The sequence below is a fragment of the Dreissena polymorpha genome, chromosome 7, assembly GCF_020536995.1.
Source record: "Dreissena polymorpha isolate Duluth1 chromosome 7, UMN_Dpol_1.0, whole genome shotgun sequence".
NCBI lineage: Eukaryota > Metazoa > Mollusca > Bivalvia > Myida > Dreissenidae > Dreissena > Dreissena polymorpha.
The window spans coordinates 7158071-7176618 of NC_068361.1; the positions used below are offsets into that span (position 1 = coordinate 7158071).

The 18548-nt window shown below is 34.0% G+C and overlaps 1 protein-coding gene and 2 pseudogenes across 1 annotated transcript in view; all 3 read right to left on the reverse strand.

The window, feature by feature from the left end:
* Positions 1-8574: 8574 nt before the first annotated feature.
* LOC127840200 (small nucleolar RNA snR44) lies at positions 8575-8786 on the reverse strand (annotated as a pseudogene).
* Positions 8787-9472: 686 nt separating this feature from the next.
* Positions 9473-9670, reverse strand: LOC127840203 (small nucleolar RNA snR44; annotated as a pseudogene).
* Positions 9671-12767: 3097 nt separating this feature from the next.
* LOC127838361 (uncharacterized) overlaps positions 12768-18548 on the reverse strand; it is an 11051-nt gene continuing 5270 nt past the window's right edge. Inside the window, exons 2-3 of the mRNA XM_052366077.1 lie at positions 17861-18548; positions 12768-17226 (exon numbers count right to left, since the gene is read on the reverse strand). The exon at positions 17861-18548 is cut by the window's right edge and continues 325 nt beyond it. Of these exons, the coding sequence (XP_052222037.1) occupies positions 16868-17226; positions 17861-18521 (1020 nt within the window). The 5' untranslated portion in view covers positions 18522-18548 and the 3' untranslated portion in view covers positions 12768-16867. The remainder of the gene's footprint in view (positions 17227-17860) is intronic.

The window sequence follows — 18548 nt, forward strand, 5'->3', positions numbered from 1 at the left end:
AAAATCAACTTATTATATCATCTTTTTTGCTCTCATTAAAGGAATAACATACAGTTTGTCCTCATGTTTTCAACTGAAATATATATGTTAAGTTAAAATATGTTATTGTGATCCATCCCAGTCTATTTTAATCACGATTCCACGTGTGTCCATCTTTTTGTTTATAGATAGACATGAACTTTTCCCAAGGTGGTTTCTTACTTTTTCACGTACACTATTGAAAACTTGCATGAATTGTCACTGAAAATATAAAGTTGTGAAAATGTGACTTGACTGCTGAAGTTAACCGTTACAACAGTTATGCCCCTTTTTCAACAGTTAAAAATGTGTATACTCTGTACATGTTATCCGTTCATATATAAAATTTATATCATAAATAAACTTCTTTTGTCGTATTTTCTTTAAAATTGTATTGTTGAGGGGCAATTTCATTTTATTAACTAGTCTTTTGTAATTTTTCAGGAAAATAATAGGCTGTATATATTAATTTTAAGAAAATTTCACACCGTTTAACCAATTCAACCAGATTATACGTTGTGGGATGTGATTAAGAGACAACTCCTGATGATGACATGATTAGTAAATTATTGATTTTGTTCACAGTGATAGCTAAATACTTTCGATTTCATTTTAAGATTTTATATGTGAATATTGAAAAAAAAATGTTTCAAAACATTGCTCAAAATATTACTATCAAACCCAAATTAATGGGAATGCGAGTGATTCACTTTTGAGATAAAATGTTTTCAGTTTTGTTGCTCTGGAATAACATCTTGAGTTTGGGTCTGTAAATAAGAACTGAATGGAAATGCTAGCGATTCACTTTTGAGATGAAAATGCTTCAGTCTTATTACTCTGGCCTAACATTATGTGTTTTTGTCTATTTATTAGCAACGAGTGGAAATTGTAAGCACGAGTGAATTACATTGTCATTTTTTTTAAATACCAGCTTCTGTCAATAAAACAATGTTAGAAATGTTGTATTCATTTAATTTTTTGCTTAAATGGTATGAATATTGAAATGCGGGCGTTCAATTTTGAATTTGGAACTGTACATGTAAAATCATCAGAACTGAAAGAATGTTTTGTTTGAGTTGAAAAGTTTGGAATTTTGTTACGCCCACACAAGATTCTGATTATGAGTCTGTAATTTATACATGATAGTAAATATGTAATGCAACCATTTCACTTTCTGAATGCAATTTATTGACTTTAGAGTCGAAGTGTTTGGAATGTTGCTACACTGTCATACCATTTTAAGTTTCAGTCCGTAAATAAGAAATGATTAAACATGCAAGCAATTCACTTTGAAGTTGAAATGTTTGGAATTATGTTCCGCTGGCATAACAATTACACTTATGGTATGTAACGAAGAAATGATTCGAAATGCAAGCTATTCACTTTGTGGTCCAAGTGTTTGAAAATGTGTTACGCTAGCATACCATTTACAGTTTTGGTCTTAAAATAGAAATTATTCGGAATGCAAGCGATTCACTTAAAAGTTGTAATGTATTAAATTTTGTGAAGATGGTGTTACATTTGTTTATCTTCAATAAATAAGCATATTAAAATTATCACTAAAACTGGATTTTTAAGAAGAAACAAACCCTGTAAAAAACCTTTAATATATGATGCATGGACTTTCCCTTTATAAACTAGACACAGTTATATGTACATTCACTCAACACTGGTATGCCCTACTTATATATACTGCACTTTTTCATAGATGTTTGAATAAGCAATCAATGTTGTTTTGTTCGTTAATGCTCCTCCATCCAATACGATGAGAAAAGGTTCAATAAGACAAAGACAATCTGAACTATACATATTATTAGTCAAATGCAGTCACTGTAGCATCTCTGAAAAGAGTAATAATTATAAAAAATAATACCAGTGCAAAAGACCATTTATGAAACGCCCTTTTTAAAATAAACTAGATCATCCGGGATATGTTTGGAAGATATTTATTGTATGCTTGTTATGTGCAAATTAATGAAAGCTGGAGAGATAGGTGCTCCGCGCCGATATAGTTGTAAATATTGTTTTCTGCTGGTAGTTTTAATTTATTGCAATAAACAATTGGACTCCTGCAGTACAATTTATTTGCAAGAGATATCCATGCGTAATTTCGTAATGACAACGGACAATTGATAAATAACTGAAGAAATAATTTATTAAAAGACATTCAAGAATGATGTATAACTATAAAACACGCGAGTTGGGAACATGTACACGTGTCTATGATGTTTTCGTAATCAGATTAATTCAAAATCATATTGCTTTCATGGATTCGTTAAATGTTTTCATTTATTGTATGTTCCCTTTCTGTAACCTAATAGATTCCAAGATTTAAAGCCACAAACCTTGAAATATAGTACATTCAAATAAATACATGTATATGCCATTTGAAAGTGTGCAAAATTGTCATTAAATCTATAGCCTAGTTATCAAGTAATCTTTTATTTTTCAAACTTTTAAAACCGAAAGTAGGATTTCTATACATTTTTCAATTTCGACAAACACGATTATTTTTCAGTTTTAAAGCGCAAAAAAGACGGATGTCTACCGTGTAACCACCAGAAATATTTTAATCGGCATACATAGATTTAAATCTATAGCCTAGTTAGCAATTAATTTATTATTTTTCAAACTGTAACGCTTTAAAACCGAAAGTAGGATTTCTAGACGTATACGTTCATTTCGACAAACGCAATTATTTTTATATTTCAAAGTGCAAAAAAGTCATATTGCTACCTTGTAATCACCATATATATACTTATTGGCATATATTAACTATGTTTCTTATTTATACTTAAATTTACTATGCCAAATAAGTTCATTTCAAGGTGTGTGGCTTTATCCATATCTATTAGAACATATACACACATCTCTTGTATGTAGTAAATTAGTACAACTATAGGAATTTTGACAATTCATCGACATTCGACACTAGTCCCGAATATCGAGCTGGGACGAATGTCGAGCCAGCTCTGACATCGACATTCGAAACTGGTCCCGAATATCGAGCTGGAGCGAATGTCGAGCCAGCTCTGACATCGACATTCTGCACTAGTCCCGAATATCGAACTGGGACAAATGTCGAGCCAGCTCTGACATCGATATTCGGCAAAAGTCCCGAATATCGAGCTGGGGCGAATGTCGAGCTGGCTCTGATATCGACATTCGGCAAAAGTAACGACTATCGAGCTGGGGCGAATGTCGAGCCAGCTCTGACATCGACATTCGACACTTGTCCCGAATATCGAGCTGGGGCGAATGTCGAGCCAGCTCTGACATCGACAGTCGGCACTAGTCCCGAATATCGAGCTTGAGCGAATGTCGAGCCAGGTATGACATCGACATTCGGCACTAGTCCCGAATATCGAGCTGGAGCGAATGTCGAGCCAGCTCTGACATCTACATTCGACACTAGTCCCGAATATGGAGCTGGAACAAATGTCGAGCAAGCTCTGACATTGATAATAGGCAAAAGTTCCGATTATCGAGCTGGGGCAAATTTCGAGCTAGCTCTGACATCGACATTCGGCACTTGTCCCGAATATCGAGTTGGGGCAAATGTCGAGCTAGCTCTGACATCAAGATTCAGCTAAATTCCCGAATATCGAGCTTGGGCAAATGTCGAGCTAGCTCTGACATCAAGATTCAGCAAAAGTCCCCAATATCGAGCTGGAGCGAATGTCGAGCCAACTCTGCATCCGACAATCGGCTCTTGTACCGAATATTGAGCTGGAGCGAATGTCGAGTCAGATTTGACATCGACATTCTTCACTAGTCACAAATATCGAGCTGGGACTAACGTCGAGCCAGCTCTGACATCGACATTAGGCACTAGTCCCGAATATCGTGTTGGGGAGAATGTCGAGCCAGCTCTAACATGTGCCTTCGGCACCTGTCCCGAATGTCGAGCTGGGTCGAATGTCAAGCCAGCTCTGACATTGACATGCCGAATGTCGTGGTCAGAGCTTGTTCGACATTCGCCCCAGCTCGATATTCAGGACTAGTGCCGAATGTCGATGTCAGAGCTGGCTCGACATTCGTCCCCGCTCGATATTCAGGACTAGTGCCGAGTGTCGATGTCAGAACTGACTCGACATTCGCCCCAGCTGGATAATCGGGTTTTTTGCCGAATGTCGATGTCAGAGCTGGCTCGACAATCGTCCCAGCTCGGTATTTCAATGTCAAATGTCGATTGTCGATGTCAGTGCCAACTTCACGCATCTGTAAAACAAGCATTTTGTTGTATTCTTTTTGTATATAATGTTCGATATTGAAACATTTTGTGTTATTGTTGTGTATATAATCTTTCGATATTGATTTTGTTTTTGTTTTATTAGTATGTATATAATGTTGCGGCATTGAAGAATTTTTTGTTTTATTGTTGAAATACCTACATCTTGTTTACAATCATTTTATACAAGAGACTGTTATTTTCATACAACAGATCTTAATGTTTCGCTTACACAACATGCTTTTACTTTGGTTTCGTGACAATATCGACACAACTAAAAATTTTATTTTAAAATGAAAATATATTGTTTTCAAATACGATCCGTAAAACCTACAAAAACAATTGCATTCGATTTTGAATTCGTAAGTAACACGTGCGCATGCGCTGAAAATTCGTCGTATTTGTCCCGACGCTGTGCATACATAATTAAGCGATGATTAATCGTTGTGCAGATTGTTATAATTAATTTTCTGCCTTAAAACGCTATTTGAAACAGGTTGTAAACATTGACTATTATATTGTCTCCCCAATATACTGTTTGGAGTGTTTGGCTTCGTTATGTTTGCTGGCAGTCGTCTTTTAGAAGCTTTAACAGTAAAAATGTTGATGAAACAACGAAAGCGGACTTTCAAAGGCTCAAAGTTTTTAATAAATATTAGCATTAATGCTTAAAATTGTGGAAAGAACAATTATCCGTCCTTATCTCCAATTTGCTATACGATCTTCAAAAACTACATGCTCGAGTAGAGGTAGTTGCGCGCGCATCGAATTCAAATCGCACACCGTCAAGACAAGCTTAAGCCATATTTCATTCGATTCAAGTGTGACGTTTCATTTTTATTCTTATTGGCTACGCAATCGGGGCAGATGTTGGGTGTCCGGCTTTGAGGTTAAAGGAACACTGTTTTCAAAGTTTACTAAAGTGTTTATTTGTTATTTTTAGAGAACGAAAGATCTTGCAATTTTCACATACGTAAACGAGCAATGAAGAGCAGTTAATAGTATGATGCATACAGTGTGTTGTATGAAATTAAATAGTTTAATATTGGTGATATGTTGTTTCCTTTTAACGCGCAACGTCAAAAATATTTTAAACTCGAACGTAGAAATTACCAACGCAATAAATGAAATAATTAATGAATGAAAGTAGGAACATATTTAATGAAGTAAAGCAGATACATGAATTAATGAATGAATAAAATAAATTATAATTGATGATTAAATCGATATAAAAATATCGGTATAAAATCAATAAATACAATTTCAATTATAAAAATAAATAAAAACTAATAATTAACTTCTTACTAATAATCTTGTAATATTGAGCATCGTGACAGCGAGCATTGGTCGTTTAACGGAGTTACAGCCGATGCGGGGAAACCCAGATGTATAATTAACAGACAGACAGACATAATGTTTTATTGACTTTTCTTTACAGTTTTTTTGTCATTCACAAATAGTTAGTCATATATCAACATATACTTATGTCAACGATAACATAATAGCATTTAACTAAATATAATCTTGATCGCGTAAGGTTTATCACATACAAAATAATACATTTTGAGTAATTTTACACAAATAACAGAATATGTAACTGTTATAAAGAGTTTTGTTCGACTGATGAATGATTTGTCTATTTTTGAATATATATAATAAATTCAACAAACACGTCTTTGCAAATTACAAAATATGCAACTACAATATTAAGGTTTTGCGCGACAAATAAACACATATTAAATAAATGCTGGAAGTGATGAATTTAATTATTAAATTGCACATAGAATTTAGAGGATGAAACCATAAACATTGTACACGAGTTTTGATTTTTGAGATATATATCAGGGTAAGATAAATTATAGTGAATATGTGTTTTCTAATACACAATTTTATATTCGTCATGCATAGTTAATGATTTACTGTTCCAAAACTATTTATTTTGCATGTGAAAATTAATATTTTTATAACTTTTTCAATACAAAAAAATAATTAAAATGGTATTATTTTAACATTCATTTTTCAACGACGTTGTATTGTTTTAAGTCAATCAGAACAAGTGTTCATTGGTGCTTTTCAGTCAATACAAATACAATACAGATATAATTTAACAGTTTAATTGTATGTAGAATGAGATGCCCTTAAATGACGTTAAGTAAAATATTGCACAACAAAAATACTATTATTTAGCACATACATTAATAAAATAGATAAAACTTAAACGTGTATCATCGATTGAAATATGCGCAAAACATACCTAAACTCAGCAATAGCATTTAATAACAGCAATAATGACAATAAATCACAAAGCGATCAATGACACTTGCAAAACGTTCATCCCGCTATCATATGGTGATTAATGCAAGGGCGGTTCCAGGATTTCTGGTTAGGGGGCGGGATATTGAAAGATTTGCTGGGGGGTCAAGGGGGCCGCTAGGGCCCCTGGCGGGTGCAGGGCAAAGCTCTGCTAGGGAGTCCAGGGGGCGATGCCCTCCGTAAGCTTCACGATTTTAGTGATTTCGAAGGCTTTGACAACCACTTCTCGAGCATGTCAAGCCTTATACTTTCATCAAAGTACCTTCTCATAATGACAAAAAAGTGCATAGTTTATAGTTGTTCTGTTGAAACCTAGGCAACCCTCTGTAACCTTTCATAACGTTAATAACACAAATACAAAATTAATCCTGCAATCTGTGGCTAATTGTCTAAACACTCATTTAAGACGAATTGATCATATCATTCCTTTATGTTGAAACAGGATTGTAATAATTTTATTAAAATGATTGTATCCAAATTAACGGCTCTTTATGTTGTGTTGCTTAAACATACGAATTTTGCGGTACAGAACAATAAATTTACACGAAATTATTTATTTTACATTACACCATTAAGATTATTTGATTGCGTGCGCTACATTGTCCTAATTTATTGTACTTTTTTGTATTATGTATCTATGTTAAACATTATTTCTAATTAAATACCTGGAAAAACAAACTATCAATTTATGTGTTCGACTAAATGTGAAGGGTCAGTGGGGTTTTGTGCTGTGCTATGCAAAAAATAAAACTATATTTCAAACAATAACGAAACTTTCTTTCCCGCAAGCAAACTTGTATCCGTTTTTACTCCGCCAATCTGCAAGATTAATAACAGAAAATGTAAACGTTGAATGTCAAATGTTATACGAACATCATTAATAAAAGAAGTGAATCATAAAACATCTGTTGAATATTGTTCAGTTGACAGTAAATTGTATATTTTATTTGACAAATTATTCGTCAACTCATGAAATTAAACGCATACATACCAATTACTAGTTACCCTCCATAATTATGTCTACGACACGATACATTAAACTAATGTTGATGTATGGAAAATGGGAAGTAACCAGTGCTTCAAAAAAGTAAGATATTGGCATAAGTGCAATAGATGTGTTTCCCTTATACGAAATCAAGTGGCAAAAAAAAGAAATCGTGTTAACCGCCAAACAATTATAAGCTTTAATCCTGACAATACATAAATAATACAACTAAAAATGGTGATATTAAAACGTACTTTAATATTGAGTCAGACTTGTATTTCACACATCCAATGTCTTAAGCCGTAATTTAGAGCAATATATGAATGACACGAACTAGATAGCGAGAATACAATTTGACATTGAAATCGCATTAAAAAGTAGTTCAACTCATCAACAAAACAACATGATTAAATGTGCATCATCATCATCATCATCATCATCATCATCATCATCATCATCATCATCATCATCATCATCATCATCATCATCATCATCATCATCATCATCATCATCATCATCATCATCATCATCATCATCATCATCATCATCATCATCACCATCGTCATCAGCGTCATCATCATCATCATAAACATCATCATCTTCGTCATAATACAAAATTATCTTTTTAGCTCACGATAATAATCACAATCTGCTCCAAAGACGTTCTTTAAATATCACGGACAGGTGCTTTTGATACATGTCAATAACGACAAAAACAAAATCATACAAAATCGTACCTCATTACATTACAATGTACTAAAGGAAATTAAATTTGTTAATGATTTGCGTAAAAGTAATGAATGGGAACTTGTGTTACCTCTGTTTCAGTAGTTGTGATCAGAGAAGTCATGTTATTATCAAATATCTGTTTGGCAAATTTTGTTTGCGGTGTGATGTAAAATCTAATATTGCTTAAATGAAATGTATAAATATGCGTTGTAATATGCATATTTTGTTCGTAAATTCTGTACGGCGTGGAGTTGGATGCCCTCGACCCACACACACATCTATTCACGACGAAAATAAAATATACTGAGCGGACAGAAATATCGTCAAAACATCTGATTACTGTGAAATCGCTTATTGACATAATCTACATTAGGCAGGTACTATGGTGTACGAACTGGTCCAAAACTATTCTAAACTGTCCCGGACAGTTTAGAAACCGTCCGGGACGGTTTGTAAACTGTCCCGGACAGTTTACTAAACTGTCCCGGACAGTTTACAAACTGTCCGGGACGGTTTAGGAAAGTTTTGGACCGTTCGTGCGCATAAACCGTCCGGGACGGTTTAAACTGTCCGGGACAGTTTAGTAAACTGTCCGGGACGGTTTAAACTGTCCGATACGGTATTATTTATATCAACAAATCAGAACACTCCTTGCAATAATGCTTTACTTTAGAAGTCGTAATGTAATATCGTTGTCATCTCGAGCGACGCTATTTTTCTCAGACAAAACATGATTTTAAAAATATTCAATCAATAATTGCTGCCAAAAACGCCAGAGTTAAAAATGATTATTTTATGTACTCGAAATAAATGTATTTGCCCACAAAGTATTTCTGACATTGGGAACGAATTTCTTCTTTTACAGTCGCTGCCCTGAAACTGTCGAGTAGGTGTAAACTCGGGATATGATGTGGTCATTCTGTTCACATTTCTAGCCAGAGCATCCAATCTTGTCAGTGAAGATTTAATCACCTCAAGGGACCTATTTGTCTCTAAAATTCTTGTAATGGAATTTAACACCTCCCGACAAGTCTCTAAAAACCGATCTCTGTCCATATTCGCGTACAAATGATAAATTATCGAACAATCACTCGAGTAAACGTTACTAAAACGGAAATTCTCACTTTCGAAATGGCACACAAATGCGAAGTGTTCTGATTGGTTGATTGACTCCTCCTAAGAACCTTTGCCGTACTAAAATTTATGCCTGTAAACCGTCCGGGACAGTTTAGGAAACCGTCCCGGACAGTTTCCAGGAAACCGTCCCGGACAGTTTCCTAAACTGTCCCGGACGGTTTGTAATACACAAAATAAATCGCCCGGTACAGTTTACAGACGCACGAGCGGTTCAAAAGTAAGAAACTGTCCGGGACAGTTTAGTAAACTGTCCGGGACAGTTTACAAACCGTCCCGGACGGTTTATAAACCGTCCCGGACAGTTTAGAATAGTTTTGGACCAGTTCGTACACCATATTCAACAAATAATTGGGCCGTGCTCTGTGATAAGGCGGTTTAATGCATGTGCTTAAAGTGTCGTTCCAGATTAGCACATGCTAATCAGGGACGACAGTTTTCGCTTTTGTTTTATTTTATATTTACAGAAAGTCTCTTCTTAGCAAAACTTTAGTTTAAGCGGAAATTGTCGTCCCAGATAACCTGTGAGGACTGCACAGGCTAATCTGGAATGACACTTAACGCACATGCATTAAGCCCCCTTTTCACATAGCCCGGCCAAATTATGTAAATACTAATGATCACTACCATCGTTAAAAATGGACATGCGAAGTATTTTGGTTTTGGCCATGCACATAATAAAAAGACGATGCTGATGTTCCAAAGAAAAAAACACTTTGTAAATATTGATTACACTATGGGATTTAATACCAAAGTAGACATTTCTAGATGGAATAATAGAACGTGCATAACGTATTTACTGTTGGACACGGAAACTTGGTTAACAGCTTTATATTTTTATTGTTTAGGGCTTGATGTTTTCATATTTGTTTTATTCGTTTGTTAGTCCTCTTGAAAGAACGTACACCATCCAAATATTCATTTTTCATGAAGTGACGGACGTTCAAGCGTCAAACTAAAGGGATTATCCAATTATCGACCATGTATTTGTATATCAAACAAGAAGCAAATCTACGGCAAATACATATATAATAGTAGGCAATTTTTTAATTGGATTTCCTTGTTTTTGAAGTTGTTTGTTTGTTTTGTTTTTATTTTTTTGTTTTATTTTGGCGGGGAGGGTGGTCGGTTTACCCAGTGTATATTAAAACGGTATGCTACTGCCTCCGCTATAGAATAACAGTAAAATACGCATACGCCTTTTAAATAAATAGATGACATCACACAATATAACGAAACTGATATGCAGATAAACAAGAGCTCGGAAGGACATTTTCAGTTTTGCATATCTGCAGAATAATCAGGTGATCTGCATTGATTATCATGAAGTGTCCTGACAGTTACAACAAATGCAGAAAAAAATCAAAGGGATAACTGGATTTTTCTGTGTATTTATTTACCTGTTTGCACGCCGTACGCAAATAGTTTCCTTGTTGACAATCACAAAATTTACGAATGAGGACACTAATTGTATATTGTCTTCCTATATGAAACAAATAGGCGTTCCAGCCAGCTATTAAATCTCACCAGGTCATCTGACACTTGTACAATTCGACAATGGTACAAGCCTTTTTGTTTCCTTCTTGGCAGCAATGTTTTATTCCTAAGGATTGAGTGTCTGATACATTTTCTTCCTAACGCCGTAAATTGATTAATTTGAAGTACATTTCGTGTCCTGCTAGAAACTTGAAGAAGGAAGCTATGTGTGATGCAATTCGGTGAATGAATACAAGTTATTTGTCTTCTGTTCTAAAAACGCAGCTTATTGTAAAAAAAATCATTGCTGATCATTTTATTGACAAAAAAACAAATTAATAAAGAAACAAGTTACGAATATGACGGCAGCTTAGTAAAATGAAGTGTCGATTCCATTGCTCAACAAATTGTTCCGAGTATGAAGAAATACTAATTTGATAAATAAAAAACACCCAGACGCTAACATTGACAATCCAGCAGTCTCATCCTAACGCATTATCGCCGTTTTAAGAGAGGCTCAATCCTCTGCAGGACTTTAATTTAATACAATCATACAGAAATGTTCTCAATCTATTATGTTGGGTTAGGGCATTTGATGTGGATTCTTATGTACAACCTTTTAAACGTTTCAATATACTCACATATGGCAACTGACTGACGGATGTGTATATCTGTTTGATTATTGTTAAACTCGTACAAGATATCAGGGACCAAGTTGTATGATGATTGTTCACCACACCTGACGAAAAGAGTATTCGCAAACTGTTTCAAGGGCAAGAACAGGAGCATTTCTCCGGTCCGTACATTAATGTACATTTTGTTTTATCTATTGAAACTTAATAATGGAAAGTTTTCAATAATACATATTATACCATTCTTAAGTATTTAAAAAAGTCACGTTGACTGTATCCTTTTTGGAAGAATAAGCGATAAGGTGTATACCGTATACCTGACTCCACTTATAGACTATGTAATAAAACGATTTTACCATGATAAAATCAAAACTTATTAATAATGACATATTTAGAAACGTTGAAATAGAATACAAAAAAAATCAAGTGTAACGTGCTGTTCTTGATGACTAATTAAGTTATGTTTTCGAACTTAGACAAATGTGGAAACGAACAAACACACACTTAACCGCCTAAACATTTGTTGAGCCATGCAATATGTAAATCCAAACATTGCAGCAACTAACACACTGTTTAACACATGTATGTAAGTTGCTTACTAATTAAAGTGCTAAGCACTTATTAATAAACACAATTTACATTTGGCCTTCTTACCGAATAATGTTACGCATTTACTTTATAACTGATTGTGTGGTTAAGGATTGACTACAAAGTCCCCATATACTTACATAACTTTGTTTTCCTACCCAATAAATAATGTGAAAACAAAAACTGAATTCCTTTTTGTCAAATACTTATTTGTTCCATAAACCAAAGATCGATACTTGGAACAAGCAACAAACTATCTGATGAAGTGACTGTCATTTGGTATGTAATGATTTTAAAGAAAAATTAAAGTGATATCAGGGGCGTCGGAAGCAAATTGACATTGGGGCGGCGGAGGTTGGTGGGGGTCCGGTTTTTTTTTCTTCAAATTTTAGCATCAAATGGCGCATTCTGGTGCGTTTGTATGCCTGATACCTGACCTTATACACGTCTATTGCAGGCTTATTCTGAATTACAAAAGTTCTGGCAGACAGACAGACGATGGAAAAGTGTCGCAGTTTGTACTTTGTAGCAGGCGATACAACAATAGGGATCAAGTGGGTTGAAAGAACGTTCTTCAGGAAAAAAAAATCCCGAAATTCCGTTTTTGAAATTTGAAATTCGTTGGTTGGTTTGGAGTGGACATATTGAAATGACACAAACAAGTGGTAAAAGAGTTTTTCAGAATTAGATTCAACAAAACACAAATTTGATAACAAGATGTAATAAATTTTAAACACAAAAAGCAACACAAACAGCAAAAGCATATTTTATAAATTTTAAGCGCAAGCGCTCTTGACGTCAGTGTTAACACGTTAAACGACAAAAATCATATTTATTCCCGCTAAAAATGCAGCGTCGTAGCGATTTTTTTCATTATTTCTTTAAAATCAGGGTTGTAGAGGTATGATAAACAGAAAAAAGGATACTGCCTGATCTTTTTGTAATGTATCAGGCTCGGCACAAATAAAAATAACGGCTCGACAAGCCTCGTAGTTATAGTATTCTAAGCCTCTTCTGATATAGTACAATAAGATCAGGCAGTAACATGTTATTCTCTATATCACGTATACCGGAAGTTGTTATATGAGTCAATGCTTGGAAGTATGTAATATTACTACGACTTTACAGGGAAGTTAAAATTTTCGGTAGAAATAAATATGATTTAACATAACAAACAATTTGATACAAATGTGGCATAAATTTTAGACACAAAAAGATACACAAACAACAAACCAAAATACTATACAAATATTAAGCGCAAGTGCAAATGCCGTCTTGATAAACAAGTTAAACGTCATAAAACATATTAATGTTGTTGTTTTTTAATCCAGCTTTTATTCGATTATAGTTCATGATTTCTTTTAAAATCCTGACTTGAATGTATAATAAACAGAAAAAAACTGGTTCGGCACGTATAACACAACCACTTGGCAAGCCTTGCCTTTTTTCTTCGCCTTACCTTACTGATAACACAACAACGTGACAGTAACCTGTCATTCTCTATGTACTGATCTATACCCAGAAAAAAATCATGCAGTTCAACAAGTAATGAAATGTGTACATGTACATTTCAATTGAAGAATAGATACAATAACATGTTCTGTTAAGTGTTTCACTTGAATTAAGGCAGATCGTTCAAGACTTGGTTTGATGCAAAGTTTAAAGAACATATTGACACAAATCTGCAGATTAATCACACTATACTTGGCATGATTGTTACATCCCTTCATTGTTTCACTTCACTAATTTATCGATAAATACCATGAATGTTAACATTGTGCGTTATATTATTGACACTTAAAATAAACAAGTCCGCCAAGTTATAAATTGAAATATTATATGTGATCCCAGCTAAAATGAGTAACCAACGATGGAGAAGACTCTGTACGATGATATTATTCATTCAGCTTTTAAATACCTTTGCATTCACATTGCACATGGTCTATCCCTTCGAAACAAAACAAAAAGGGGGCTCTAAACGGTGATTTTAACTTATGAAATACAAATACGACAACATTTGAAAGACAGAAGTTCCTTGAGGCTTAGATTGACTTAATGTTTAGTACAAATTCTAACAACAATACACTATCTTCATATGATATAACAACGAGAACCGGCTATAATTAAATAATATTGTGTTAACATTTGAATGATAACCACGTCATAATCATTTCATTATCTTATTACAATAAATATGTTGTATGCAATTGCTCTTCATTTCACAGCTACTAGCAAAAAGCAACATTATTTACATATTCACTGACAATCATTACTAACAAAACATTTTCTATAAGTCCCCAATGTTTTCAGATGAAATATAGTATGGAGTGAAATGTCTTATACACCATATATTCATTAACCTTTACGAGGGCAGTATAGTGATGTTCTATTAACGGCCTTTATGCGCTCATCTAAGTTCACGGTCTTGACCAAGTGATCTAGTTTTTGACAACATTTGACCCCGATTCCAACGTGACATTCATATTGTCGAGATAAACATTTTGTCCAGGTTTCATTAAGATTGAGTCATATATGGGACCTATAGATTGGTATTAAGGATTTTCAACGATTTCACCTGGAGACCTAGTTTTTGGAAGCAAGGGACTCAATTTCGGCCTAGAAAATGTCAGGATTACAATTCCGCCCAAGTTTAATCAAGTTTGAGTCATAAATAAGGCCTCAAAATGGTAACAACGTCTGGGTGTTTTGTACATTTTATCTGGTTACATAATTATTTTTAAGTTCAAGTGACCCGGATTCAAGCATGACCTAGATATTGTCTGAATAAACATTCTGGCATAGTTTCATCAAGATTGAGTCTCTGTCTATATAAATATGCTGATCAAGTTTCGTCAAGATTGGATAAAGCATGTGACCTCTGGAATCGTAACGAGTCAACAGTGGATGACGCACAAATCACACACTGACGACAACGAACACCGGACATAGTGTGATTACAATAGCTCACCTTGAGCACTTCATGTTCAGGTGGGCTAAAACAATCTTTGTCACTTGTATTGTTCGTACCTTATTAAATTACGTAAAATGAACCTATCATTATCTACTGTACACATATTAAGACATATTGATGCAATTGTCTTTATATAACTATCAACGAGTTTTTAAAATGGATTAATTGCTCATATAACATTCCCAGAATGGCATTATTTCCATGTTTTGATCCAGACTGATTGTACCTAATCTATCTCTCTCGACTATAACTAGGACACATTTAAAATGCATATATTAAATATAATCTGAATGAAAGTCTGCAAACTTAAATACCAAAACAAACATACACTTCAAAACCAAATTTCAATGTTATTAATAAAATAGAAACCGTATACCGAAAGTAAATTACATGCACTACGTACATTCCGTTGATGTAAAATTGTACAAAAAAAAGGAAAAATACATAGAGGATATTTGTTGGATTCGGTGGATTATCGATTTTAATTCACGAGTGATCATATAAAATAATATTTTCACGAGTGGGCAGCCACGAGAGACACAATATATTTTCTATGATCACGAGTGAATTAAAATCGATATTCCACCGAATCCAACATATTTTCTTTTTATTTAATTTTTTTTCCCATTTTATATACATTGTTAAAGAGTTTAACAAAAGAATTTCGCTGGGATAATGACGTCATTTCGTTCAAAAAATGACGTTATTTCACAGTAAACAGTGAAAATAATCGATAATTTTGACTGTTAATGTTCACTGTTTGAGAAACAGTAAAATTATCAGTTTGAATTCACTGATATTTTCTCTATACACCATAAGCATACATTAAATAAAATCAATCGTACAAACACGTCACTTTTGTTTATTAAAATGTCTTAAGTACCAAACATGTTTCGGCCGTAGCCTTCATCAGTAGTACATCAATATAAACAAATACATAGGAAGTGACGTCAACGTCATACAATAACGTAACGTCGTTTGGCGGAAAAATATATTTAGTACATAATATTACATAAGACATAATACAAAGTGAATCAGTGATACAACAGCCTTTTAGTAATAATATAATTTATAAAATAAACATAGTAATAGACAAGCATAAAATGTTTATGTTAATTATGTTAATGTATTATATATCATAAAGCAGTTAATTATTTAGACCGATAGGAATCATAGTTTTTTAAATTATGAATCCAATATTCTTTGCATAGACGGTCTAGATTGTTTTGAACAACATCAATATGTATAAAAGAGAAATCTGATAAAGTGCAATCATTGTCGGTGGATCAAAATGTGTAGCAACATGTGAAATAGGACATATTGAACAATTTCTGATATCAAATCAATGGCTATTCATTCTGCGGGAAACATTCTGATTAGTTTGTCCGACGTATTGTTTTTTTTAACAATGTTTACATGAAATAAGATATATAACATTCCTCGAAGTACAATCAAAATCATAGCGTAAATCATACGATAAACCAGTAACATTACTGTTGAAATTTGAACTTATATTTATACTACTGCAATGTGTACATCTTTCTCGGTTACATTGACCCGATAAATGTATATCAGTACTGCTATAAGACATTGAACATCTTACAAGACTGTTACGTATATTCTTACGTACATTCTTACAAAAAATAGGTAAATAGAAAAATAATTAAACGATTGAATTGAATTATAAAAGCTCCTAAATTAATTGAAATAGAAATTTGGTTAATGAATGACTAATAGTATAAATTATATAATACTGTAGTTACTTTCGTTATTTGCACTTTATGTGTCAATTAACAAGTCGGTACTGTTTTTGTTTGGAACTCAATGATGTTGTGTCCCAAAAATCCAACTAGTAATCTTCTCGTTTCTTCATTAAAGAAGACAGATGCCGGATATGGAATGTCAACAGAGATGGTATTGAGGATGGTATTGCCGACTATATCCACTTGTCTTATGGCTTTGTGACCAAAGACGAAAAGCTGCCCTGAGGTTGCCACATGTATGTTAGCTGTGGGAAAGTAGGGTTTGAATGCAGGATCCTTCAACGTAGCTGTGACTTTTCCATCCCTGGTCAGTGTTAGAAGCTTACCATTGCTATTATAGGTCAAGTAGATCCTCTTCCCACCAGGGCTCACCCCAACACCTACAACTAAATGAGGAATACAACATACACAATCTGGCCCAAATTCTTGAATATTAGTATTTCTTTCTAAATGATATTAGCGTAAGCTCACTTATTCTAATATCAATAACGATAGCAAACATTTGTCGTTAAAATGTATAATCTTTAAAAGTAAATATACGTAAAATAAACAATAGGAAAATATGTATTTTTAAACTCAAGCAACTTCAAAAGAGTGTAACGGCTTTATAACATTAAGGACTTACGCCAATTCTTCTTAAATAATATCAGAACGTTTGAAAAATTGGTACCGCATGCGATAGTTATTGTTCGTTTGTTGTAAATAACATTATTAGTACGTACATCATTAATGTCATGATTGAGTTATTTCCATAATTGGGGTTCCTGTCAAGCAAGTTTAATTTATCAGAGAAAACGTTTCGGAACAGGACAAGAGTTCATGTTTTTAATGAACGTAATTGTAACTCTTATAGAACATGAAAATCAGCCCTTCACCATGTGCCTGTCCAATAAAATTAACAGTCGTATTAATAAAATCTACGCGAATATCTCATCTTTATCAAGCTCATGATTACGCAAAAAATAACATGTGCAAAGATTTGCTGAAAAATCGTAAGCGTTTAATGTACTATTATTTTACCTTTGTATTTTTCAGAATTATCTTCGTATAACTTCTTAACCAACCGTCCATCCATTGTGTATTCGTACAAAGCATTACTGGAAGTAACAAACAAGTGTGCATCGATATGCGCAATTCCGCAACAGAAATGATTCAGTTTTAGAACCTGTTTGCGTATAATTTTTCCGTCATCTACCCGTAATAAATGAACCCCATTAAGAGCATCAGCTAAAGGTGTGCTTACAGTCACCGCTATCTCGACGGAGGAAATGTTACAAATGCACCACGGAGAATTAGAAAGCTGAACTTGATCAATCACCTTGTACGCGTGATTTAGGAGTTTCACACACTTATTGTTAAAGTCTGCAATGACGAGATCCCCGTTTGAGGTCCCATATATTCCCGTTATCCAACTTTTGTTCATATCAGTTAATGTTTGAACATTATATTCTGACTTTTCCTCGATGCTGACAATCTTGTTTGGATCCACGTCATGTTGTAGCTCGCCTATGATGATTTTCCCAAGATCAGTGCAGTCCGCAAGACAATGAATCATTGCACGGTTAGGCTGGAGTTTAATATCAGTTCCATCATTCTTGATCATCCTTTTAAAGAGTGAATCTGCTGCAGCAGTTTGATCAATACATTTTCTTAACGTTTTAAACGATCGTTCAGGTAACATATAGTCTTTGAGCTAAGCGCCATATGT